The 27,015-nt window shown below is 54.2% G+C and overlaps 1 protein-coding gene across 10 annotated transcripts in view; it reads right to left on the bottom strand.

Annotated features, from left to right (window-relative positions):
• SORCS2 (sortilin related VPS10 domain containing receptor 2) overlaps positions 1 to 27,015 on the bottom strand; it is a 575,162-nt gene that overhangs the window by 54,032 nt on the left and 494,115 nt on the right. For all 10 annotated transcript variants that reach the window (XM_035294142.3, XM_035294144.3, XM_035294143.3 and 7 more), the window contains exons 7-11: positions 26,631 to 26,749; positions 23,941 to 24,030; positions 18,137 to 18,316; positions 12,784 to 12,930; positions 4,994 to 5,096 (exon numbers count right to left, since the gene is read on the bottom strand). In XM_035294142.3, the coding sequence (XP_035150033.3) occupies positions 4,994 to 5,096; positions 12,784 to 12,930; positions 18,137 to 18,316; positions 23,941 to 24,030; positions 26,631 to 26,749 (639 nt within the window). The remainder of the gene's footprint in view (positions 1 to 4,993; positions 5,097 to 12,783; positions 12,931 to 18,136; positions 18,317 to 23,940; positions 24,031 to 26,630; positions 26,750 to 27,015) is intronic.

Raw genomic sequence — 27,015 nt, 5'->3', positions numbered from 1 at the left:
AGTGAGTGAGGAGAATGAATGAACAGAATGAGCAGCAGGGAGGAAATAGGGGCGCCTTTTATCTTTCTGCTATCCCAGACGCCAGCCGCCGCTCCGGGACACACACATCACACGTGGAGCCGAGCAGTGAGTGTCGCAGAGTCAGCACACGGAGCGGGCCAATTTGCAGTTTGTAATTTCAATCGTGCACACGTCTGTCTTTTAAGGAACGCTATTTGTTTTCCTTGCTCTGTCTACCAAAGCTGTCGGGCTGCCAGTCACCTAACAGTCTCAGGGGAAGGAAGGAGGGACTCACGGAACACACCGCAGGCTGTCAGAGTGGAAGGGCCTGCAGGGAGCTGAGGCTGACACCCTCACTTTACGGATGGCAAACTGAGGCCCCGGGTCGGGGGAGGTGACAAGGGGAGAAGCTTCCCTGCTGCATCCCTGCCCAGTGTTCTGGTGTCTCCTTGGGCCTCCTTCCCCCAGGCCCAGGACCCCTGCCCTTCCTTGGTGCCAGCAGAATCTGGTAGGAGTCAGTCCTCACTGAATGAAGGTGTGCCTCCTCTCCATCCTTCCTCTGCCCCTGCAGCCAGAAAACAGAGCAAAGCAACACACCAAAATCTACCCCACCTGCACTTCACCAAGGAGGACTGTGGGGCAGATACTAATGGCTCCAAGAGCAGAGGGAGCACCAGTGATCACCAAGACACAGCCAGGGCCCTGTGAGTGGCTGCCCCACGGTCCTCCAGGTGCTGCCTGTGGTCCAGAGGGGCCCAGTGAGCATCCATAGGGCTGGGGGGACTTAGGTCAGGCCAAGGGCTTCTTGCCCACACATCTAGACATGTCCTGACATTGATGAGCCCCTGACTGGCCAAGTCACCAAAAAAGGGGTTGTGCTGGAGAGGGCTGGGGCTGCGTATGACTCGGAGACGCAGTTCCCTGAGCCAAGCCAGCGCAAGGCAGGCTGCAGTGCTCCCAGCTCCAAAATGGCCCCTCACGGTTTCCTTGGCTGAATGCTACCATCACCTCTGCCGGGGCTGGGGACAGAGAAGTGTTTGCCAGCATCTGCTCTGTCGGGTCCCGAGGACTCATGTCTGGCCAATCAGCTGGGACACAGACCAGTGACCATGATGGGGCAAAGGGCAGCATAGGGGGTGGGCTCCGTCACCACCTGGGGCAACCACAGCATCTGAGGAGCAGGTGGGGGCTGGCACCCACTTGGCACTCTTTGGCTTTGTAGGGGAGGCACATGAGCCAGAACAGGAACCCAGCCAGAACGGGGGCTGCCGTGGGCGTGGAGAGCAGCCTTGGTAAGAGGTCAGTGGGAAGCAGCTGGCCACCGGCTGTAGAGGGCCAGGGAACACTGGCACGCTGGGAGCCCTGAAGGTATGGAGCAGGAAGCGTTGACCTCACAGGGTTTAACTCAGTGTGAGGATTCCTAGCCTAGTTTATTGGAAGGATGAAGATGAGGTCTCCTTCAGACCCATTCACTCCAGCACAGGTGCACTCGGAGGGGAGCCAGCCCTTCAGTCCTGCGACACACCCAGTTGGGAAGAACCTGTCACCGGCACCCTTAGCCATGGCCGGGTTGATTTCTGGGCTCAACGTGGCTGGTTCTCTACCGGGGGGTGGTTAGAAGCCAAGTTTCTGTCATTTCTTCTCAAATCCATCCCCTTCTATTAATAGTTGGAGCCACAGCTCCCCTTTCTGGGTCCCTCTGCAGTGTGGCCTCTGGCTGGACCTGAGGACAGGCCCTGGAGACTGGAATGCATCTACTGCAGCTCGAGACCCCGGCACTGCACTCCCCGACCTCCATCCTGCACAGGACCTGAGGACAGGCCCTGGAGACTGGAATGCATCTACTGCAGCTCGAGACCCCGGCACTGCACTCCCCGACCTCCATCCTGCACATGACCTGAGGACAGGCCCTGGAGACTGGAATGCATCTACTGCAGCTCGAGACCCCGGCACTGCACTCCCCGACCTCCATCCTGCACATGACCTGAGGACAGGCCCTGGAGACTGGAATGCATCTACTGCAGCTCGAGACCCCGGCACTGCACTCCCCGACCTCCATCCTGCACATGACCTGAGGACAGGCCCTGGAGACTGGAATGCATCTACTGCAGCTCGAGACCCCGGCACTGCACTCCCCGACCTCCATCCTGCACATGACCTGAGGACAGGCCCTGGAGACTGGAATGCATCTACTGCAGCTCGAGACCCCGGCACTGCACTCCCCGACCTCCATCCTGCACATGCGGTGCCCTCCCTGTGGGTTGGCTGGGCAGATGTCCATTTGCCCAGCGGGCTCCACCCAAACCTCAGGGCAGAAGCGAGTGCCCATACCCCATGTCCCTCTGGACCATCTTGTAGGAACTCGGCATCAGGACGTGTCTGACCCTGTGGTCATCGTCCCTTTGTGCCTCTGTGTACCTGAGAGGCTGAGTCTCCCCTCCCTCATTTCCAGCACCCAGTGCCGTGCCTGGTATGGGGGCGGGGTGTCCAGTGTCCCCTCATATGAGAGGACAGCCTGGCAGAGCACACCTGCCTCGGAGGGTTCCTGCCTTACCCCATCTCATCCTGACAGAGGTTTTGTTCTCTCATTTTGCAGATGAGGAAACTGAGGCTCAGAAAAGTGCAGTGAAATCCCAAAGTCCCACAGCTGGGAGGCGTGAACCTGGGGCTTATCCCTCTCATCTGCCTGTCTCCGGGTGGAATTCAGGAATGAATGAGGGGGCAGGCAGGGGAATGACCCCGTGGAAACAGGTAGCCATCACCTCAAGCTGCCTTGCCTCCGGCGGTGCAGCCACCTAGCCTCGAGACCTGTGCCAGGGCAGGCGGCCATGTCGGGCCAGCAGGTGTGAAGCCCGCCCACGTGCCTTCTCCTGCTCCCAGCAGGTGCTCAGGACTGGAGAGGAGGATGGGAACAACTGACCAATCAGCCCACCCTGCACGGCTGGCTCCACCTTCCAGGAAGGCCCTGGCCAAGACTGAAGGGAAGCAGAATAAAATAGGAGTGTAGCCTCCTGCCCTTGTAGGGACAGTGGGAGGCAGGCGGGGTGGGGGGAGGCTATGACCGACACCCCCACAGAGTGAGGGGGCTGCACTCGGTGTGCTGCATGACTCCTGCACAATTCAGGGATGCACTGAGGGACCAGGACGCTCATCCCGGGCTCTCGGGGTTTTTGAGCAGTGGAAACATTGGAAGTTACACCTTTTGTATTTTGGTCAAGAATTTGGGGTTTCAGCCAATCAAGGTGGTACATTTTAAATGCCCTGTCACTGAGAAGCCCAGCAAGCCAACTCCATAGGACTGGGGGCATCTGACATGGCTGGCAAGCCTGTCTGTGCGTGGAAGCTGATAGGCAGTGAGCAGCCTGACACTGATGCTGATGGGTTGCATTTTCATTGATCACTGTGGGAGCAGACAGAGGCTGTCCAGATGGGCTGTCACTGCCTAGGACCCCGGGCATGTAGACTGCACTGAGGAACTGCAGAAGCTGAAGGCTTTGTTCTCAATCCCCTCTCTTCCCAGCTGTGTCACTTCCCTGTGGCAAAGCCCCGGCCTCCCCAGACAGGCCAAGCCTCCACCATCAGATCCAGCCCTGTGTGTAGGCTTCACCTCCAGCCTCTACCTGCACTCTGGTCTGGTCCTTTGGGGTCCCCATGCTCCCCTTTCTACCCAGAAGGCCATTCCCACCATCACAGCATGGTCACTCATTCACTTGTCCCTTCATTTACTCATTCACAAACAGCCTTGGAGGGTCCACCCTGGGCCAGGCCTCAGCTCAGTGCTAGGATATGGTGAAGGGTCAGATGTGGTGTCCAGCTCAGAGTCTGGGGTCCACATCCATATGGTCCTTGGCCATTGGCCACAGGGCCACCCCCTCTGTGTGAGAGATGGTGCTGGGGAAATGGAGGGATGGGGTCCTGGGTTCAGGAAGTGTGAGCTCTGGGGCTGTGCCTCTGCTTCCAGTTTCTGCAGGAGACGCTGCCTCTCCGACTGTCACAGACCCCATGTGCAAAGTCTTGCCTGGCTCTTCCACACACCAGCCAAGGGACCTCAGACAGGTGGCTCTACTTTCTATTTTGAATGGCTCTTCTAAAGCAATCAACCTCGTTTTACGGTATTATTTGATTAGTACACTGCGATTATTGGAGGTTCTAATTTAGTGGAAGAGACAAACACAAAAATTATAGTTTTGCTTTTTTAAAAAAGTGCTAGTTGTATACTTGTCTTTCTCTCCTACTAAACTAGAACTTTCTTCAGGGGCCAATAAATATCAACTATGTTACAAATCATCCATCCATTGACCCACCCACGCATCTATCCATTTATCTATCCATTCATCATTCACTCATTGTCCATCCATCCATTCATCATCTATCCATCAACCATCATCTATCCATCATCCACCCACCTACCCATCCATCACCCATCCACCATCATCCAACTGTCATGTATCATCTGTCCATCCAACCATCCATCCATCTATCCATCCATCCATCCATCCATCCATCCATCCATCCATCCACCATCCATCTACCATCTATCCATCATCCATCCACCCACCCACCCACCCACCCATCCATCCCCCATCCACCATCATCTACCTGTCATGCATCATCTATCCATCCATCCATCCATCCATCCATCCATCCATCCATCCATCCATCCGTCTATGCATCCATCCATCCATCCATCCATCTATCCATTCATCTACCACCCCCCCCATCCATTAGCCATCATTTATCAGTTCATCTATCCATCCATCCATTGATCCACTCTTCCATCTATTCATCTTTCTATTCAGCCAACATATATCACATGTCCACCCTGGGCCATGCGTTCACCTCTCAGAATTTGCCATGAGAGCTGAGCTTCCTGCAGATGCAGTGGTACTGAGTACGGCCTCAGGCCCATGACCATCCATTTTTACCCTTGAGACTGGAGGTACTCTTGAACTGTAATGGCACTTGCCAGCCTCCTGTGATGGCAGCCACCTACCTGCACCCATGATGAGGCCTGGGGCCGTGTCCTTGGTGTGCACAGTGCCCGATACATAGGGGTTGTCTGCCCAGCGCAGGTGCAGGTGCAGGTGGCAGTCTGGCTGCAAGGAAAAGAAGGAAGCAACTGTCAGCATGTGGGTAGGAGCATCCTTAGGAACACTAAGCCTGATGGCAAATCTGCCCCTGTGGCTTTTTGGGAGAGAAGACTGGGCCAGGAGTGCCTTGGAGGAACGGATGGAGGATGGGAAGCAGGTATGAGGCTGACCTGTAGGCAAAGGGTGGGAAGGACAAGGGCCACTTCAGCAGGTGCTGTGCTAATAGGTTGGGAGGTGGAAGCAGGTACCAGTGAGGTACCTGGGAGGATCTGTTGGTTCCCCGATCTAGGTTAGGGACCCCTGCAGCAGAGAGGGTCCTCTCTGGGTGCAGAGAGATGGATCCCAGGAGGATCCATTGACTCTCTGGTCTAGATTACAAACCCATAAGAGCATCTGGGTGTGGTGAGGTACCCATGGTGGTCCCTTGGTTCCCTGGTCTAGATTAGGGACCCCTGTAGCATCTGGGTACAGAGAGATACCCCAGGAGGATCCATTGACTCCCTGGTCTCGATTAGAGACCCACCACAGCATCTGGGTGTGGTGAGGCCCCCAGGGCGATCCCTTGATTCTCTGGCCTAGATTAGGGACCCCTGTAGCATCTGGATGTAGTGCCTCTGCTCACAGATGCAGCTGCTGGGGCTTCTCCCACTGAGGGCTTTTGGGCACGCGTCCTGGCAGGTGGGTTCCCCAACATGGCTCCCGTGTGCAGTGCTGGGCCATGGGATGGGATCCCTGGAGGCTGCACAGCCCAAGCTCATACTCATTCATTCACCTACCCAGAACCTTTATTGGGCACCTCTTATGTGACCACAGTACCCCTGGCATCAGCGGACAGCTAGGGGTCACCCCTAAGACCCTCCCACTTTGAGATACAGAGGGGTGGGTTAAGTGTGCAAGAGTTCCAGGGGGCTGGCTCTGGAGACCCCGTTTCTCCTGACCTCCCTCTGGCAGCCTGAAGCTACTGGTGCTCAGAGGTCTGGCAGGCCGAGCCTTCCTTGGTGACATAGGTGCACCAACAGAGACCCCACCGAACCAGCAGATGCCAAAAGGGTTTGAGGGGTAATGACTCTGGGCTCAGCCTTCCTAATTTCCCCAATTCCTGGAGCTCCACAGGGTGAGGCGAGGCAGGGTAGTCCTCAGGCTGGTCACAGAAAGGCCAGGGCTTTACTCCTCGTACCTCCTCTAAATGGCAGTGTGGCCCTAGGAAAAATGCTTAGCCTCTCTGTGCCTTTCTTTCTTCTCTGTGAGATGGGGCAGTCACCTCTGCTTCTTGGGATTATTGGATTAATATGGCACAGCTCCGGGGTCCAGCCCTTCCCCAGGGCAACGTACTGTCCAATTGTTTACTTATAAGAATGGTAAACATTGTATTTCCTGCCTTAACATTATTTCTTTTTCTGTTAAAAGTCTCCAGCTTAGAAATACCCTAGAACTGGGTACCCAGAGATCCAGATTGTCACTTAGGAGGCACGACTAATTTTCTGGGCAGCCTTGGGCCTCAGTTTCCTCATGTGTAAAACGGAGCCAGCGACAGCGAGGCCTGCTGACCCGCTCTGCGGGCGTCATTCCAGAATCCCACTGTCACCGCAGTATCATATCATCCTCTGAAACCCACGTCAGAGAGGTCCTCTGTCTTCACCTCCCATCTTCATATCACTCCCTTTGAGCCCAGGAACTGCTTCCGTCTTACGCAGGTGATCCTAAGTTAAAAGTTGACCATTCAGGAAATTGGATATTGACTTGGGTAAGATGTGACCAGGTGGTGGTGCGACCAGACGGCCTGTACTTGTCTGCTCTGGGGGTTCACAGATGGACTGGTTGTACTGCATGCTGCGTGACTCACCCATGAGCAGTGCCCGGAGCAGGGAATCTATAAAGCCAGCAATAGACGGGTGGTTTCCGGGGGCTGGAGGCTGATGGGGGACAGGGAGGTGACAGCTAAGGTGCTGGGGCTGCTTTTTTGAGTGGTGAAAACATCCTAAAATGGACGGTGGTGGTGGCTGCACAACTCTGCAAATATACTAAAAACCGCTGAGCTGTGCAGGTGAAAGGTGAGCTTCGTGCTGTGTGAGTGAGATCGCAACACACCTACTAGAAACCAAAAGAAAGAAACGTCTCAAATTCAGCTGAAAGGTGGCCCCGTGTCCACTGCAGAGGCACATCCTGAAGAGGACTGAGGGACTCAGACCTTCCCCAGGGGAACCCGGGAGCCTCGAGCTGAAGCCCACAGGTCCCAGCTGGCAGGAGCCTGGACTCTGTGTCACCCCCGGAGAGCCATCGAAGGGTTCCAGAAACACGTGGATTGAACAGTGACAAATGGGCCCACTGAAAACCTGTGGGATGTTAAGGCATTGCCCACTGCAATAGTCTTCTGACTTCCTACAATGGAAAAGCAGGCCTGTGAGTTAACACACTTGCTGGCACCTTTCAGTTCCAACCTCCTGTCCCCCAGATGGCTCGGGCAGAAAGACAGAGGTGGCTTGCTGTGGAGGGAGGCCGCTGTGATCGTGGTAGGCAGGGTCGGGCTTCCGTGATGCAGAAGGCAGCTCTAATGAGGAGAAGGCGCTCAGCAGGGGTGTGGCATGGGAGTCCTCGCAGCAGCGTGTCTGGCAGAGGCCGCCATGGCTCTGCCATGCTTTGCTGTCCTACGTTTCCCGGAAGGCCAGGTGGAGCCTGGAGGGGCCAGAGCTCACGGGCTGGTCTCCATCAACCTCACCCATTCCCCCGATGAGTTGGGCACATCTGGTCACCTGCTGTGTGCTCAGTGGGCAGAGCTGAATTAGAGGGTGATCCTTCACAAACACCACCCTTCTCCCCACCCCTCACCACTGGTAGCCTCTCCTGGGTGCCTGGCACTCAGGCCAGAGAAGTGGAACCCTCCTCAGGGCTCCCTGTGGGGTGGTCAGTTATGCTCTGCAGGCCCTGGTAACCACAGACAGCACTGTGACCCCCTTTGCATTTGCCTCAGGGCCTGCTGGCTGCTAGCTGTCTCCCCGTGCTCCTGGGGTGGCTGCAGGCACTGTGCTGGTGTCTGACATGTGCACTCTCATGAAAGCCTGGACCACCAGGTGAAAGGAAGGGCAATGCCAGCAGGCCTGGAGGGGCCGCCCACGGGGCGCCTGGACTCCCAGCACAGGTGGCAGGCCTGGAGGGGCCTGCCCACGGGGTGCTCAGATGCCTGGCACAGGTGGCAGGCCTGGAGGGGCCACCCAAGGGGTGCTCAGATGCCTGGCACAGGTGGCAGGCCTGGAGGGGCCACCCATGGGGTGCTCAGATGCCCAGAACAGGTGGCAGGCCAGCGCGCATCAGCAGCCCCAGGACCTGCCGCAGCTGCATGTGGTCAGAGACGGGGCTTCCTCCGAGGCCAGCCAGGATGAGGACAGGAGACCCCTGGGGGAGGCTGTGGCCCTAGGAGTCAGTGCAGAATGCTCCAGTGTTGACCGAGGTGGGCCTGGGTCCCTGCAAGACTGGAGGCAGAGGCCAAGCTCAGGGCTCATGCTGTCCCAGGGCTCTCTCTAGCCTGCCCGTTCAGCACATAGGGGCCAGAGGGTGCTCTAAAGAAGTGTCTAGAAAATCATCAAAGCCTACGAGATGGACCAGGGCTGGGAGCTGCAGCACCAACCACTGGGACGCCTGGTGCTTGCCGCAGCCTCACATCTCAGAAGAGTGACCATGGGCTGCCCGCTGAATGAGGTTTATGCCGAATTAAAGAGGTAAACAGACTCAAAACCATCTTCCAATGAAGCAGGGTCATCCTAAAACAGACCTGATCATTCCACTCCTGTTGTTAAATAAAGCCATCCCTTTGTTTCCCCATTGCTGGAAGGAGGTATCCCCAGACAGGGAGCTGGTCAGGTGGCCTGGGCAAAGACTCGTGACCCAGAGTTAAGAGAAAAACAGAGGGCTGAAAAATCACACACGTGTGGGATCTCAATGATGACTTCGTGACATGTATGTGAGCAAGTAGATTGCAAAGAACAAAAATACCCAATTATTGTTTTTCTGGATGGATGATTCTAGTTGTATCTTATTTCCCTTTTCTGTATCTTCCAAGCATCCTGCAATAATCAGGCATCACTTTTATGAGCAATACGCCCTCAGGTACAGTCTGCCCGTTCATTGAGAGGCTGTGTGGCTGCAGGAGCAGCACGGTCAGGGGGTCCTTCGAGTGGCCCAGCTTGTCCTGCCCCTGCCCTTTCGCCGTTGGAGATGCCACGGCCACATACACAGGATAGGCTGGGCCTTCTGAGCCTGTGCACCATCTAGATCCCTGCTAGCCACACCAGAGCTGGCAAGACTCCCAGCTGCTTTGAGAGATCTCTCCTACTCTAGGCAACCAAGGACCCAGGCAGTCTACGCTTCAGTTCACGCACAAAGGTGCCGCTGGGATAGTGGGAGCAGCTTTGGAGCTCACGATGTCTGAGCTTTGGCCCAACCCCATCACTTACTGACAGTGTGATGGTATACTGGCTTCCGTGGCAGATTAGAATAGACAGACAGACAGACAGACAGACAGACAGATGGATAGACAGACAGACAGACGGATAGACAGACAGACAGACAGATAGACGGCTAGACAGACAGACAGACAGACGGCTAGACAGACAGACAGACAGACAGATAGACAGATAGACAGACAGATAGATAGATGAACACACAGACAGACAGACAGATAGACAGACAGACAGATACATAGACACACAGACAGACAAGACAGATAGACAGACAGACAGACGGATAGACAGATAGATAGATAGACACACAGACAGATAGACAGACAGGCAGACAGACAGAGAGATACATAGACACACAGACAGACAAGACAGATAGACAGACAGAGAGACAGACAGACAGACAGACGGATAGACAGATACACAGATAGACAGATAGACACACAGACAGACAGACAGATAGATAGATAGACAGACAGACAGACAGACAGACAGATAGATAGACAGACAGATATATTTTTTAGGATGGAGTCTTGCTCTGTTGGCCAGACTGGCGTGCAGTGGCATGATCTCAGTTCACTGCAATTTCCGCCTCCCATGTTCAAGCAATTCTCCTGTCTCAGCCTCCCAAGTAGCTGGGATTACAGGTATGTGCCACCACACCTGGCTAATTTTAGTATTTTTAGTAGAGATGGGGTTTCTCCATGTTGACCAGGCTAGTCTCAAACTCCAGACCTCAGGTGATCTGCCCACCTTGGTCTCCCAAAATGCTGGGATTACAGGTGTAAGCCACTGCGCCTGGCCTGTGAGGCTGTGATTCGATGTCTGCTGTGCCCACGTGGGCTCCGTGTACTTGGTTCTGCATCCCCTCCATGCCCAGTTGGGTTCCCACATGCTGGCCTGGGGTCCGCATGCTCACAAGTTTGCTTCTATTTCATTATTTTAAGGCCAGGACATAAATCTCACTGAGGTTATCTCCTCACTGAGCTGCATAATCGCAAGACAAGAATCTATTCTTAGCAAAAACTTGCTTTGACAGATTAATATGGCTTAACTTTGCCGATGATGATACAAAAATTAGCCTTTTCATAGCAATTCTGTTCTGGGAAGCATTTTTACAAAGGCCAGCCCCCTTTGTAAAATTAATTCTCCACACAGCTCGACAGGTGTTATCAGCAGGAGGGGGCTTGAATAGAGGTGGGCAGTGGGCCCCTGAGAGGTGAGTGCTCCTGAGTCAGAGCTCAAGCCTCAGCTTAGAGCAAGGGGCCACCCTGGGGGCCACAGAGTCCTGCCCTGGCTCTGGGGTCAGGCTCTCTGGGTGCTCTCCTCTTAGTACCATGGCCCCCATGGGCCAACACTGGGGCTGGTGGGTGTGGGGGAGAGGGGGCTCACCATTTTCTGAGCCCTGCTGTGTGGCAGGTGGAATCCCAAGGAGACAGAGAATGTCTTCTGTTTTGTTGGTTTAGTGTGCTCTGGACCTGCAGAACAGTGCGTGGCACATAGCGAGTGCTCGCGTAGATTTGCTGAATATAACCCTGTCAAACAGGTACTTTTGTTCCTTCTATTTTACACATGAGGAAACTGAGGCAGAGTGATGGGTAGGTTCAGGTGTCCCCAGTGTGCAGTCTCTAAGAGGGTTTATGGGCAACAGTGGGAAACAGACAGAGAAGCAATTATGCCCAGTGAAGGCTCCTCAGTGGAGGGAACATTTGGGTAGGGTTTTTAGGTGTCAGTAGGAGTTTGCTGGATGAGGAAAAGGGAAAGGGCTTTGTGGGCCTTGGGCATAGCATGGAAAGAGAGAGCTTGGAAGGCAAGGGAAGCTCTCTCTTTGCTGTTTGGAAGGCTCTTCCTTGCTGTTTGCTCTGTGCCAGGCATAGGCTGGTCTCTGCATTCTTTCATCTCATCCTCACCCCAATGCCACAGGGATGTTTATTATCTTCCTCCCTTTTCAACAGAGGCTCAGAGGCACTGGTTGACTTAGCCAAGATCGCACAGCCAGTCAGGGAGCTAAGACTGCAGCTCTGTGCAGTTCCAAGACTAGACCCTCCTCCCACCCTGAGTTACTTAACACCCAGGAAGGGTCAGGGATGCTGGTGGTGGTGATCTCTCTGTGGTATGCAAGGACAGAGGCCCCCGGAGAGGCCAGGGCTCACAGGGGTGTTGGAAGTGGGGTGCAACACCCAATTAGACCCTCTTGGCCCACTCAGCCTCTTCTTCTCTTGTATCCACTGGTCCCTGGCAGCTGAGTGCTCACCTGAGCCAGGAGCCCTAGTCCTTACAGCTCTGCCTCTCCTTTCTCACCAGCATGGGCCTGTGCACCACCTGGTTCCCTGCTAGCTACACCAGAGCTGGCAAGAATCCCAGCGACTTTGAGAGATCTCTCCTACTCTAGGCAACCAAGGACTCAGGCAGTCTACACTTCAATTCATGTAGAAAGATGCCCCTGGGATAGTGGGAGCAGCTTTGGAGCTCACGATGTCTGATCTCTGGCCCAACCCCATCACTTACTGATAGTGTGATGGTACACTGCCTTCCATGGCAGATTAGAAGCAAGTGTCTGCTCTCCAGCCCTCACTCCCACGGGCAGGATAATTCCCAGATCTTTGATATTGACCAGTAAGGTTTAGCAGATGTACCGTAAGTAGGTTTGAAATGTACTTGCCTGTTTCTGTTTCCCCTCTTGAACTTCTGGTATCACCATGAGAATTAAGCTGGTTCCAGGAGAAGGATGCAAGATGGGCAGAGCAGAGACCAGCCTAAATCAGTCAATTCCCTGACATATGAGCAAGCCCAGCCAAGTTCAGCAGGGCCACCCAGCTGAGCCCAGCCAAGATCAGCAGAACCGCCCAGCTGAGCCCAGCCAAGATCAGCAGAGCCACCCAGCTGAGCCCAGCCAAGATCAGCAGAGCCACCCAGCTGAGCCCAGCCAAGGTCCGCAGAGCCACCCAGCTGAGCCCACCTGTAGATCTGGAGAATAAATGATTGTTGTTTTGGTGTGGTTTATTGCCCAGCAATTCTGTGTCAAAAACTAACTGATACACTTCTTTCTCTGACCTACAATTAACTTTTCTGTAAAATAAGGAGTCTCATTTGATCCTTTCCATCATGCCCATCAGAAATAGGTGGTTCATGTGTTTGAGATGGTCCTTCTCAGACATCACCATCTCTGACCTTCTTGATTACTGAAGTCATATCTTGTGTCCACCCCATGGAAGGTGTGTGATGTGAGCAGAGGTACTTACAGGCTTGCAGTTGGTTGGTTTTCCATTCATGTCCATGCTGGGTGGCCTCAGGTAATCCCAGTCACGGCCCTTGTTGTAGGTTATAAGCGTCATAACTTTTCCATCAATTTTTTGGTTTGCCAGGAAGACTCCTTTCACCCCTCTGACCTGGGACAAAAATATGAAAAGGACTATAACCTTACGCTGGAGCACTCTGATGACCAGGTGTCCACCATGCTCCAGCACCTTGCTAAGCATTCTGTACATGTGGCCTCATTTCACAGTCACAATGACCAGCAGCTGAGGCACATTCTAGAGGTGAGTGAGGTTTAGAGGGGCCAGGGGTCCAAGACTCTGGCCCCAGCTTTAGTGGGAAGGTAGTTTCATCTAGCTCTGAAGCCTGAATGATCTTCATGGTGCTGAGCTGTTCTCCTAGATCCAGACACCAACCGTCAGATGGCAAGTGGGGTTCTGGACACCTGACCTGCCCGTCCCTCAGAGTCAACCCCGTTCCTGCCTCAGAGGTCCTGATGCAGAGCTCAGATCCCCCCAACACCTCTAGTTTCTATTGGACCACATGTCCTGGACCAATAGAATTGCCTCTGGGGACTCCCCAGCTCAATCCCCATACAAAAATGCCAAGGAATGAGGACAGGAGGGTCCATGCTTCCCCTAGAACACCCAAGACAGGGATCACTTGCCTTCACTGCTCAGGGCTAAACTATTCCCTTTCTCAAGGTTTCCTAAAAGGCCCATGGCAGTGACCCAAACATATGTAAGAGTGGCTACTAAGTTAACCTACAAGAAATGTGAAATTATTGGCAACTTCACGTAGTTCAACCGAGTGGTTCACCCACAGAGAGGGTCTTCCCGCAGGTTCCTTATTTCATGAAGGGTTTTGACCCATATTTACCAAGACCCAGTAGTGTGGTGTGAAGAGGCATGAGAATGCCAACCACTTGTCCAGGCCTCCTGTGTGCCAGGCCAGAAGCTGTTTCTGCACCTGTATATGCAGCCTGCACCATGGGAAACTGAGGCTCAGAGGGGATGCAACCTTCCCAAAGGCCCATAGCCAAAGATTACAGTTAGGATAGTAATGCTATACAGTTACTAAGTGCTTCTATGTTTGAGGCATGAGCTTAGTATGTGTCCTTTCACTGAATTCTCACAACTCCAGCAGGTCCTCATGTGGAGAAGAACAGCAGCCATGATGATAAAATCAGTGGACTGGGGTCTGAGCTTCCTATGGCTGCTATCACAGATGGTCACAAACCCAGTGGCTTCAGACAACACACATGCATTCTTCTACAGCTCTGGAGGGCAGAAGCCTGGGATGTGGCTACAGTCAAGTGTCAGTAGCATCACACTCCTTTATGAAGGCTCCAGGGGAATGTTTCTTTCCTTGCCTTTTCCAGCTTCTAGAGGCACCGGCATTCCTTGGCTCATGGCCCCTTCCTTCATCTTCAAATCCAGCAACATTGCATCTCTCTGACTGTGTTTCCACCATCACTTCTTCTCTGACTTTCTCTCCTGCTTCCCTCTTCCAATGTTAAGGACCTGTGTGCTGACACTGGGCCCATCCAGATAACCCAGGTCATCTTCCCGTGTGCTGATGAGCAGCCTTAATTCCATCTGCAACCGCACTCCTCCTCTGCCACATAAGGTAAAATACATGCAGGTTCTGGGGCTCGGGATGTGGCCGTCTTTGAGGGGGGCACTATTCTCTCCAGCACAGTCCCTCCTCTGACCCCCAAGGACACACATCAGTCTTCAAGCAGAACACATTCACCCCATCAAGGTTTCCAAAGTTCTCATCTCATTACAGCATTAATTCAACATCAAAAGTCTCATCTAAATGTCACCAGATCAAAATTTCCAAACCTTATATAAGTCAACTAAACCAGATGTGGAGCTAATCCAACTAATCCACCTGTGGAGCTGGGAGACTAGCAAACAAGTTATCTGTTTCAAAGCGCAAGGCTGGGGGAGGCACAGAGTGGTAGTTACAGATCTTTTGCCTCCCACTGACGGCTGTGGCCTGTTTAGGTTACCCTTGGAGTTGGCTCTCAGAGACTCAGGGCTGCCTTCATTGGATGTGGGAGTTGGGGGGTGGGGCAGGCTCTTTTCCCTGGGACCCACCAGGTCTTATCAACACAGACAGGCAGTTTGAGGAGCCAAGTGGCTCACACCGTAAGCATCCTCCCAGCATTTCCAGGGAGTGCCATCCACGTGGGAAATCCATGCACAGAGCGTTCAGCTGCCTGTTATCTGCGTAGGGTGCTGTGGTCTAGGGGGTAGTTCTCCTCTCTGCAGAGGAAGCTTCAGCGATGGTCCTGCTGGAATGACAGTCTCAGGGGCTGGGAGGGGCCTGCTCCTTCTTGCCCACTGGCATCACTCCGTGGCCTGCTCAATCCACTCGATGGCTACAGATGGGGCCGCTGCCCCAGAGTCCAGCTTCTTTGTGAGATGTGGTACCAAGTGCAGACCCTGCAGAAACCCAGGACTCCATGAAAACGCTCAGCAATAAATAACGTGGATCTAGATACAGGCCGAGGCCCCCGGGGGGTCTGGCTGGCCGAGCACCGGTTTGGAATCGTGTGGCTCTGCATAACTGCCCATATCACAGCTGTGTTCATTCCTGCATCTGTTAGAAAAAGTCCCACACGTTGTGTCACTTCAAACAACGTGTGGGACTTTTCAGTCATTCTCTTGGAGGCCGGAGGCCAAAATCAAGGCATGGGCGGGCTGTGCTCAGTCTGCAGGTTCCAGGGAAGGATCCCTCCTGCCCCTTCCAGCCCCATGCCTCCAGCCCTCCCTGGCCTGTGGCCTCAGTCTCTGCCTCTGTCTCCACGGCGCCTGTCTGTGTGCCTGTGGCTCCTCTCCCGGCTCTGATAAGGACACTGTGATTGCATTTACAGCCCTCTGTGGATAATTCAGGATGATCTCTGCTTCAGTCTGTCACTTCATTACGCTGCAAACATCCCTTTTCAAATAGGTCACACGGCAGGGCCTGGGCATGAAAATGCCACCATTTTGATGGCTATTTTGGGGCCACCATTCATCCCACTATGATGCCTGTGGCCACCAGGACTCCTTGGGGGCAGGGGACAGGGCTATGCCCCCTAAGTCCCCATTCATAACCTAAGCTCCAGCACAAGAAGAAGCCAGGAAAGGTTTGCTGTCTCGCCTGGAACCCGGGTTGTGCCCTGCAGGGGGAGAGACCCCGCAGCCTCCCGAGGCAGTAGCTGGCTGTGTGGCCTGCACCAAACATTTTTTCCTGGATTTGTGCTGAGTGCACAAGAACCGTGACAGCAGCAGTACTGGCCATGTGCAGTGAGACTCAGGGGCCAGCCCCCGGGAATTATCCCTGATCCCAGGAAGGCCAAGTGCGGGGAAAGCAAAGTGAGTGCCCACCGGAACCAGGCGCTGCTCTGCCTGTTTAACAGGAATGGCCGTAAGCCTCACAGCAGCCCGGTGAGGAAGGCACTACTACCATCCCTGCTGCACGTGGGGAGGCGGAGTGCTTAAGAAACCCACCTCCGGCCACACAGCAAATACATACATGTTCATGGGCCTGCACCCCGGGCAGTCAGGCTCCAGAGCTGTGCTCATACACCAGCTGTGCCCCATGTTTGATGGTTTTCGGAGAAGGGACATCCCTTGGGAGGGCACCCAGCTGGTGGATGGTGGGTGCTGCCTTTGGACCGGCCACTGTGAACCTCTTTTGGCTCCTCTCTTCCTCTCACCTTGAGGCCTCTGTGTGTGCCTCTGAGCTCCTTCCTCACCTGGCTAACTCCTGCTCAGCCTCCTGCAGGAAGCACTCCCTGACTCCTGCCCCAGGCTGGCCAACTGCCCCCGTGCTGTGTCCCCAGGCTCCGGCACACTCAGTCAGAACCCTGGCTGGGAGGCATCTTCCTGCTTCGTGAGGGGTGGTGGTACATGTCGTATCCAGCCTGTGTCCTGAGGGCAGGGCCCAGAGCATGGCATGCTGTGGTGCGGGCATCACAGATGCCTGTGGACAGGACGGCCGTGGAGCCCACCCCACCCTGTTCTTGGCACCTTTCCCATCCCATCATCACCCACCCACTGCCTTCCAGAGCCAGGTCTGGGCCAGACCCAGTCCCCTCCTAGAGGCTCACAGGGTGGGGCCTTGCGGACACTAGGGGGTAGGGTGGGCGCTGCCTAGCAGGTGGAGGAGGGCCGCCTGCGGTGGGTGCTCTCGGCAGTGAGGCTGCCTCCGTGTCGTGTAAATACTGACAATTGGGTTATCATTGCAGACACGTGATTCCACTCATGACTGTCCTGGGGACCACAGTCCCGCTGTTGCTGGGGAGGGATGATGAATGCTGGGCCTGGCACCTCCCACCCACAAGCCCGTCAATGCCACTGTCTGCCCAGGTCTGCTGACCACCCACAGGACACTCTCCCAGTGTGCGTCATGGGCCACTTGGGGGTGTCCCCACAGGCAAGAGGAGGTGGCAGTCTCAGAGCAGACAAGCCTGGGCCAGTCCTGGTTTTCCTGCTTACGTCTGGGTCCTCATGGGCAGGTCGTTTGCCTCTCTGAGCCTCAGTTTCCTGATCTGTACATGGGCTGAGTGACCCCCCTCGCTGGCCATGGCATTTCAGGAACAAAGGAGAGGGCCTGAGCAGCCTGGCTGGGGCAGGGCTGCTGCAGGAATCCAGGTGGAAATGGAGCCATGGTGGTGCAATGCCTGGGGCATTCTCTGAGGTCAGTGGAGGCTCAGGGGGGAGGCCGAGGGAGGACCCGGGAGGGCAGCAAGGGAGGCTCCCATCAGATCTCAGATGGCAACCCAGGAAGGGGCGCAGTGCTTCATATGTGGTGAGAGGAGTGGCAGGAAGGAGGGTGGAGGGCTGGGTTCCAGGGAGACAGAGTAAGAGAGAGAGAGAGAGAGAGCAGGAGGGAGGCAGACTTCAGACACACAGAGGGGAGGAAAGAGGAGATGAAGAGGCTGGGGTGGAGAAAGAGAGAAATGGGGCACTCGTGAGAATCTCACAGAGCCTGAGTGTCCTGAGGGGTGACCCCGGCCCAGGACGTGTGATGAGGGCTTGTGAGGGGTTGGCAGGGAACACTCTGGCTGGACCCAGGTCAGTCAGATGCTCTTTGCTCAAAGAATTCCATTCTTCTCATGACAAATCTTGCCCTCAATGATCACCGCATTTTGAATTTCCTTACGAAGGAAATTCTCTTCCTCTGGAAGTACCTACATAACAGCCTCTTGGCCTGCAAAGCCTAAAGGATGTGGCTCTTTACAGAAGGCGTGTGCAGACCCGGGACAGCATTAGAGACAGGCCAGAGGGGAGGGGAAGAAGGAGGTGGCGGGGGGGGGGGGGGGGGGAGGGGGGGCAGACCCACCTCCAGGATGTCAATGAGCACGCTCTCCTCCGCCTGCCTCGAGCTGCGCACGTCCTCCAGCGCCAGCGCGTAGTGCACACCCCGCAGATCCGACTGGTACAGGTTGTAGGTGTCCACCTGGTACCACTCCTGCACCGCCACGAACACCTGACTCTCATCCGTGCTGATGATCTGCAGATCCTGCAGGGACGTGCGGGAAGCACAGGGTCAGAGCCGGGCCGGGGGCCGCGAGAGGGAGCGGGAACCTGGGTGCACAGGCAGTGAGGGTGGGGAAGGGCTCGGGCTCTCTTGGACAAGACTCCTCACCTCCCTGGGCCTCCATTTTCCCATCCCTAAAATGGGGATGGTGTTGGGTTGCCTCCAAGCTGGGTTATGGGAGGGTGGCCTGGGGATACCTCCTCCTCCTCCTGGTCCCACATCAGTCTGTCTGTCCATCCGTCCAACACAGGGTGGAGGAGTTCGTCCTCCATTCACCCCCAGATGGTTAGTGATTCCAGGGGCCAGGGCTGGAGCTCCTCCCCCTCCTCCTATCCTCAGAAACAGGTGAGGGCTGGAGCTCCTCCCTCTCCTCCTATCCACAGAAACAGGTGAGGGCTGGAGCTCCTCCCTCTCCTCCTATCCACAGAAACAGGTGAGGGCTGGAGCTCCTCCCTCTCCTCCTATCCTCAGAAACAGGTGAGGGCTGGAGCTCCTCCCTCTCCTCCTATCTGCAGAAACAGGTGAGGGCTGGAGCTCCTCCCCCTCCTCCTATCTGCAGAAACAGGTGAGGGCTGGAGCTCCTCCCCCTCCTCCTATCCTCAGAAACAGGTGAGGGCTGGAGCTCCTCCCCCTCCTCCTATCTGCAGAAACAGGTGAGGGCTGGAGCTCCTCCCCCTCCTCCTATCCTCAGAAACAGGTGAGGGCTGGAGCTCCTCCCTCTCCTCCTATCCTCAGAAACAGGTGAGGGCTGGAGCTCCTCCCTCTCCTCCTATCTGCAGAAACAGGTGAGGGCTGGAGCTCCTCCCTCTCCTCCTATCTGCAGAAACAGGTGAGGGCTGGAGCTCCTCCCTCTCCTCCTATCTGCAGAAACAGGTGAGTCTCTGTCCCTCCTTTATTCAATACACATTTGGGAATCACCTACTCCATGCCAGAAACTTCCTGGCCATTGGATGCCTAGAAAGGCCCTGTCCTCTGTGGCCTGCAGGGAGGCGACCCTGGGTGCATCCGCTCAAGATTCGTTGTCCAGGGATGCTAACCCCACCTGTACACACACCGGCCTGTCCCCTGGTCCCTCTGTGCCGGTCCCTGCCAGCCCTCAGCCCTGGGGCCACAGCCTGGAGGGGAGGCAGAGAAGGAGCCCACAAGGTGGTCTCAGAAGCTGAAAGGGTAGCCAGGGCAAAGTCCTCAGCCTCAGTTTCCACGTGGAAGCAGGGGTGTTGGAGCTCTGGAGTGGACTCAGTGCAGTAGTATTGGGGTTCAGTCCCAGGTTTTAAAAGTCAGAAAGCAGCCAAGACCCAAGTGAATAAAAAGGAAAACCGGGAACGCCTGAGTTTCTTGCTTCCTTTTCCTGCCCAGCCAGCAGCAAATGCTGTGTGGGAGGCGGGAGTCAAGGGGTCCAGACAGGCCCATTTTGAAGCTATAACCGGCTTCCCTCCCACCTCTGTTCCTTTGTCTTCTCTCACTCTGGAACTTTCTTGCACTCTGAGGACAGTGCCAAGGTCCAGGGGCAAAGGATGGTGGCAGAGGAGGGCCCGGCCGGCCGCACCTCCGGAGCCGCCCCTCCTGACTACCCCGTGGCTGTGGCTGGGAAGCTCTGGGGATGCCTCCCTTCACATTTTCTCATCTGATGGGAGGGCCCAGGGAAGGATTTTTTTTTTTTTTCTGTGCAGTAACAGATCAAAACCCGATTCTGGGGAGTGGGGCTGTTTTCAGTGGAGAGTGAGGAAGAAGCTGCCCTGGCAGGCGGCTCAGGGCCGAGCTGGACTCCTGCCTGTGGAGGCCTGGTCCTTTCTCCTCACTGCCCTCCTGTTCCCTGAGCTGTGCAGCCCCAGCAGCTCTGCAGAAAAGGAGAGGGTTGCTATTTGCAGCTACCAAGCAGCCCACGGGCACGGAGGACCCCACAGCAGCAGAGCCGCAGTCCTGTGTCTATGGACCGAAAGTCAACACACAGAAACGACTGGAACCAACACACAAAACCAGGGAAGGATGATGGGGCAGGGTGCCAGGGCCTTGCCATCCCCATGCGGAGCCCACGGAAGCATGTGAGGTGCCCAGAGGCAGCAGGCTTGTGGCTGCTCTGCCCTCCTCAGCTCAGCTCCCCCTTCCTCCCCGCTCGGCACCTTGGGTGAAAATACACTCTGTCATCCAGGCATCGGTCATTCTGCTGTCCGTCTACGGGAAGGCTTGTCCACCAGCCCAGGCCGTGGCAGGGAATTAGACCGTGCAGTCAGGTTGTCAGGTGGGATGTGAGACTTCTGCAGGGGTGGGGGGATGGACTGGGATCATGGATGCTTTGAGCTCAGGGGCTGGGTGTCAACCACATTGTCAGGATTCAGGATTTACAGTGATCGCAGCAAGTCACATGGTGCCTCCCGTGGCCCTGGGTCAATGCATCGGGTAAGTGTTTTCCACAGTCTGGGAAACAAGGAAAAATGTACAAGGTGACCGAGGTCAGGAGCGCTGCCCCCTAGAGGGACCTGACACCAGCGCTCTCAAATGTCTCCGTCTGGGCTTTCTCCCAAGTGTGATGCTCACGTTCTTTCCCGTGCAGTTCATTGTTGCCCTTTCACACCACAGGAGGAGCATTTCCTCCACCGTTAAAATGATGTGTGAACACCACGTTCACCACCGCATGATATTCCATTTTGTGGACGGGCCACATTTCACACATGCTTCCCTGCTGGGAAACCGTCAGTGTTCTCAGCGTCACTGCGACGTGTCATGAACGTTTCCGCACGCCGATCTCTGCCTCTCTGGTGATTTCCTCGCCATCAGCTCCTAAGAAGGCAAACTGCCACATTGCGAGGTCCTGAAAGCCCTTGTTACTTGGTGTTAAATGGCTGTCCTGAATATTGACGTGAGTTGCTTCCCCACCAGCAGGAGTAGAGGGCACTGATTTCGTTTTATGTATGCCAATATTGAGAATGGTCTTTTAAAAACATCTGCCGAGAAGAGGTTTATACATAACACGCAATCTTTGCTTCACATTGCATTTACTTTCTTCTTTTTTTGAGATTTTTAAAAGAAGGATGTGAGACACATTGAAATATATGTATAGTATACGTGATTATACATATGTGTAGGACCTGGAGAAAAATGCAGAAGGAACCCCAAGGTTGCCAATATTTGTTATGAGGTAGAATTAGGTTTGCTGGGAAGTAACAGAAACAGAAAACAAAAACAAAAACAAAACGGACTTAAACAAGTCTCTGCTGTGTAAAAGAATTCCAGAACAGTCAATCTGGTATCGAGGCTCTACAAAGTCACCAGGGACAGAGGCTCCTTCTGAGTCCCCACTTCCTGTGCTGTGATGCAGTCCTTGTCCTCATGGTGTGAGATGAATGCTAGAGCTCCAGCCATCGCGTGAATGTGCAAGGCAGCAGGGCAGTGGAAGAGAGGAGGGAAAGAAAGTCTGGCTCTGGAAAGCCTCACAGGACACTTCTGCTAGCATCCCACTGGCTAGACTTTAGAAGCATGACCACACCTAGTTGCAAAGGAAGCTGGGAAATTCAGTCTTTTAGGGGGAAAGCAAGATAGTAGCCAAAGTCTGGGATCTGCTGACCTAAGATGAAGGGGCAGATGGAGACGAGGGGTATCCAGGACTTTCAACACCTCCTTGAGGAATGAGGAAGGGAGGACTGGAGAGGCAAGCAGGTAGAAAGGTATCTACACATATACATTTATTGTTTATTATGTTGTATGATAATGGCAAATAGATGCATTCTTCCATTAGTTGTCATGAATGCATTTTAAATAAGTAATTTTCAAAAAGTTTAAAAACATTTTTAATAGACATAATAGGGGAAATTTCTCCATAGATGTTTATATAAAATTCATGAAACAGTCTAATGAACCAACACCTTCATCAAATTCTTTCAGCCCTTTGAATATATCGACTCACTGCCTGCTGAACTCCAAGGTTCCTGATGAGACATCTGCTGCCAGGCATGGTGGATCACGCCTGTAATCCCAGCACTTTGGGAAGCTAAGGCAGGTGGATCACTTGAGGTCAGGAGTTCTAGACCAGCCTAGCCAACATGGTGAAATGCTGTCTCTATTAAAAATAAAAAATTAGCTGGGTGTGGTGGCAGGCACCTGTAATCCCAACTACTCAGGAGGTTGAGGCAGGAGAATCACTTGAACCCAGGAGGTGGAGGTTGCAGTGAGCTGAGATCACACCACTGAACCCCAGCCTGGGTGACAGAGTGAGACTCCAACTACACACACACACACACACACACACACACACACACACACACACAGACACACACACACACATCTCTGTCTTCCGACAGTTTGGTTGTGTGTCTTGGTGTGGGTCTTTGTGTTGATCTTTCTTAGAGTTTGTTGAACTTTTTGATATTTATGTCTTTCATCAATATAAATCAATGGGGGGGATTTGGGGCCATTATTTCTTCAAAAATGGTCTCTCTGCCTTTATCTTTCTTCTGTTCCTTCTGGGACTCCCACAATCATATGTTGGTCTGCTTGATGATGTCCAAAAGCTCCCGTAGACTATGTTCACTTTTGATCTTTCTTCTTTCTGTTCCTCAGGCTTGAGAATTTGAATCGTCTTCTCTTTAAGTCCCCAGATTCCTTCTTCTGCCTTTCAAATCTGCTTTCAAATCCCTTTAGTAAATTTTTCTTTTTATTCTTTTTAGCTCCAGAATTTCTTCTGGTTCCTTTTTGTTTCTATCTCTTTATTGCTATTTCCATTTTGTCCATCCATCATTTTCTTGCTTTTCTCTATTTTTCCCTTCAGTTCTTTGAGTCTCTTTAAGTCGTATTAAAGTATTTGTCTAGTAAGTCTGCCTTCTGTCTTTCTCAGGGAAGATTTCTGTTAATTTGTTTTTGTTCCTTTGAATGCATCATACTTTCCTGTTTCTTTGTATGCTTTGTAACTATTTTATGTCAAAAGCTGGGCAGTTGAGCCTAATGTCCAATTATATTGAACATTAATAATATGGTAACTCTGGAAATTAGCTTGCCCCCTTTCCATAGAGCTTGCCATGTTTTGTTCTTATTTTTGATGGTTGCAGGCTATCTCTTTACCAAGGATCAGCCTTACACATAAGCTTAATGTCTTCCTAGGCCTTTTCTGAGCCTCTGCTTGTCCCCGGACATGTGTAGTGATTTTCTAAATTCTCCCATATTTACAGTTGCTTTTGAATGTCTGGCTTCCAAAAGGGAAAAGGGAGAGGGACACTGGAGGGAGCGGTCCCTGGCACTCTGAGCACCAGCAAGGAGAAGGGTGGGACGGAACCAGAAAACAGAGGCCCAGGCCCACCTGGGGGGCCATTAGCAACTGATATTTCTCCTGAAATACCACATGTGCTAGAGTTCTGGGCAAAGATGAACCAGGAAGAGGGAAGAGCTTGGCAGAGGCCTAGGATGAGGCTGGGCACAGCTGAGGCTGGAAGGGCTGGGTGGGCTGGAATGGAGAGTGTGAGGGGCGAGCGGCTGGAGGAAGTGTGGCCGCACTGTTCCTGTCCATCCTGGCCTGGGACCACCAGGCACCTGTGTGTGAGTCCTTTGCCCCACGAGTCAGGACAGGCTTAGGGTCTGGCCTCAGGGCTGGGCGGCAGGCAGCGTGGGGGGCACCTTACCTTTGGCAGTGCGTACTTCGGCAGCTTCATCAGGACAAATTCGTTGCGACGGTAAGAAACATAGTATTTCGTCCGGTTTGCTGATGTTGCCTAACCAGGGGAAGAAACACGTTTTTCAGAGGCTTGATTCCATCTGCAGCCGGATTCTAATGAATGAAAAACTACATATTATATTCAGCAAGTGAAAATGCCCTTTTACTTTGCTTATACCTGTTCTGCTTAAAATGAGCAGACTCCTATTCATCCTTCAAAGCCCCACATTAGCATGCCTCCTCTGCAAAGTTGTCCTTTCTTCCTTCAGTCAGAACTAACCTCTTTCCCCATGTACTCGTAGCACCTGTTTCTCTGCATCCAACTTATGGAACAAGGCGGAGAAAGTTCCAACAGAGGAGACAGCCCAAAGATGAGCTTGTGAAGAAAGATCACCACTGACCCTCGAGGCACGACAAAGCCGGCACCATCCCAATGCTTTTCCTGGGCAGCTCATTTGATCCCATAACCATCAACCCCATGAGCTGTGGCCATAGGTGTCTGTTCCCAGAGACGGAAAGGCGCATAGGGACAGGACTGTTATCAAGTGTCTGATCACAGACGCCACGGATCCTCGCTGCCACGGAGGTGCAGCCTCCTGAGCCACCAGCCCTGCGACCTTGGTGGTGAGGTGGGGCTGGAAGAGCTGAGGTTTCTCCGGTCCCAGCACAGGCTCTCAGATCCTCTGAGGCCCAGAGTGGAAGGAGGAAGGAAGGGAGAGAGCAGGGGAGGCCTGGGCTGGGGTAGGGAGCGCTTTCCTCTGCAGTTCTTGAGAAAGATGGAAATCAGGACAGAAACTGGATGGAGCCAGTGGCCCCAGCCTTCTCTTGCCCCTCACGATTGCCGAGCACCAACACCAGACAAGCTCACTCTGTGACCTTGCGCAGATTGAGACCACCTCACAATTGGGTCTGAACACAGACCAGATGTGGATGTTGTTCAAATCTCCAGGATGCACAGACACCCCACCTTGGCTGAGATAAGCGAGGGCTGCTGCTTCACTGCCCAGCTCCAGCCTCCCGAGTCTCCTGCCTCCCCTGAGTCACCCCTCCCTCTAGAGAAGATTCACTGAGACGCCCGGTCCTGGCATGACCTCACCTCCTCACATCCCCCAATCCAGAGTCATGCCTGGCTTCCTTGAGGGCCTCTCAAATTACCTCCTGTGGCCCACACCTGACAATCAGGTCCTTCTAACCCCTCCGAGATGCCCAGGTTGTGTGTTCCCACTTGCTGCACTGTGTGATAACCCAGCCTGCTCAGCCATAGGTGAGCTCCAAGGGTCTTAGGCCTCAGAGCTTTGACAGGCCAGCCTGTCTAATGTTTAGAAACCACTCACCATGGGAGATGGTTGCCCAGAGAGCTGACCTTGTCTTCGTTCCAGTACTTAGTGGATATCTGCAGAAATGCAATGCTAGGAGCTAGGAAAATAGGTGCTGGGTTCAGACCTAGAGCCCAGCCTCGACTTGCCTGAGTCAGGTGTAGGGACAAAAGCAGTAAATGGCACAGAATGACAAAGTGGGGCCTGGGCTGTGACGGAGGAAGGCACAAGGCTGAAGGTCCTCAGAGGAGGCACCAGGGAGCCTGAACTGGAGGCAGAAGTCCAGGAAGACTTCCTGGAGGAGGAGGTACATGATTGAGTCTTCAAGGAGAAGGAATCAGCCAGCGGAGAAGCAAGGCACGGTACAGGGAACAGTGCAAGCAAATGCATGGACTGGGCATCAAAAGTCAGGGTCTGGGGCTCAGCAGAGGGCAGTGGAGACTGGGCAGGGCTGGAGGTCAGGGCCGGTGGTGGCAGCAGCCTCTTGCCTGGCCTGCTGAAATGGCAGGGGCTGGGACGCCCACTGCCTGCTCCAGCCCCCAACTCCATGGTGGCCCTTGGCATACACTGAGTGTAGAGTCAGGAGCTGGGGTGACCAAGCGTGGCTGAGACAGGGCAAGGAGGAGGCTGGGGAGCACCGAGGGCCTTCTGGGGAGAGGGCACCCAGCAGATGCCCTCAAGGGGTTTTCTCAGGGGAAACTTTGGACTTGTCCCACGGGGTCCCGGAGGGCAGAACAGAACCCAGTGGACAGGAGTCCGATGAAGCAGACCCTGTCTCAGGCCAGTGACTGGGGCTACTCAGCAGAGGGCTAGGCTGTTTTGCGAGGGCTGAGCTCCCCATCCATGAAGGTGACGAAAAGCTGGATGGATTGCTGGTGTGCTAGAGTTTCTGAATTAGCTGGGACCAAGTGGCTGCTGAGGTTGGGTCCTCTCGTGACCTGAGGGCACAGGCGGCAGGGTCCTGGTCACAGGGGTGTGGACAGCTGGTGCCTGGTGGCTAAGAGCCATGACCAGAAGTGGCATTGGCCAGTTCCCAAGTCACTGATAAAACCAAGTGGGGCTAAGTGGGTTTATGTCTCAGGACCCTGAGTGGCTGGGAGTTTCATGGTGGCCAGAAGGGAGGCGGAGCCCCAGTGTCCCTCAGCTGCAGTTCTGGGTTTGCGGGGGCTTACATGGATGCTGGCAGCCACAGCCACGGCCAAACACCATGACCTGGGAAGTAGCACTTGAAAGTGAAATACCTGTTTATTGCCTCTTTTCTGAGTGATTCCATTTTTGCCACGAGTGGCTCATCTACCACGTCGCCTCTTGCCAATTTTCAGCAGCCCTGAAGCAGCCTCACCTTAAAGAAGATGTAATCGTCCTGCACAGTCAGAGTGCCCTGGTCAATGGGGCCTGCAAACGGGGCCGTCAGCGTCTTCTCAGAGCAATTGTGGATTGAGCAGGTGACGTACCGAAAACCTGTAGGAGAGAGGCGCCGGCCCAGGCAGTCAGGGTGCAGCAGGGGCCAGGACAGCTTGAGACATATGTGCTGGGCTCCATCCTTCTCCAGTACTAGTGCGATGGGCCTTTGTGGCCACTGCGATGGGCCTTTGTGGGCTTGAATTCCAGAGGCCACTGCGATGACACCTGCGGCTGGGGGTGTCATCCTCATTCACTGTGGGCCACGTGCTCTGACACAAGCTCCTGCCACCCTCAGGAAGGTGCTCCTGATGCTCTGGGGCCTG

This window comes from Callithrix jacchus, chromosome 3, assembly GCF_049354715.1.
Source record: "Callithrix jacchus isolate 240 chromosome 3, calJac240_pri, whole genome shotgun sequence".
Taxonomy (NCBI): Eukaryota; Metazoa; Chordata; class Mammalia; order Primates; family Cebidae; genus Callithrix; species Callithrix jacchus.
This window is presented reverse-complemented; position numbering and strand designations above follow the sequence as displayed.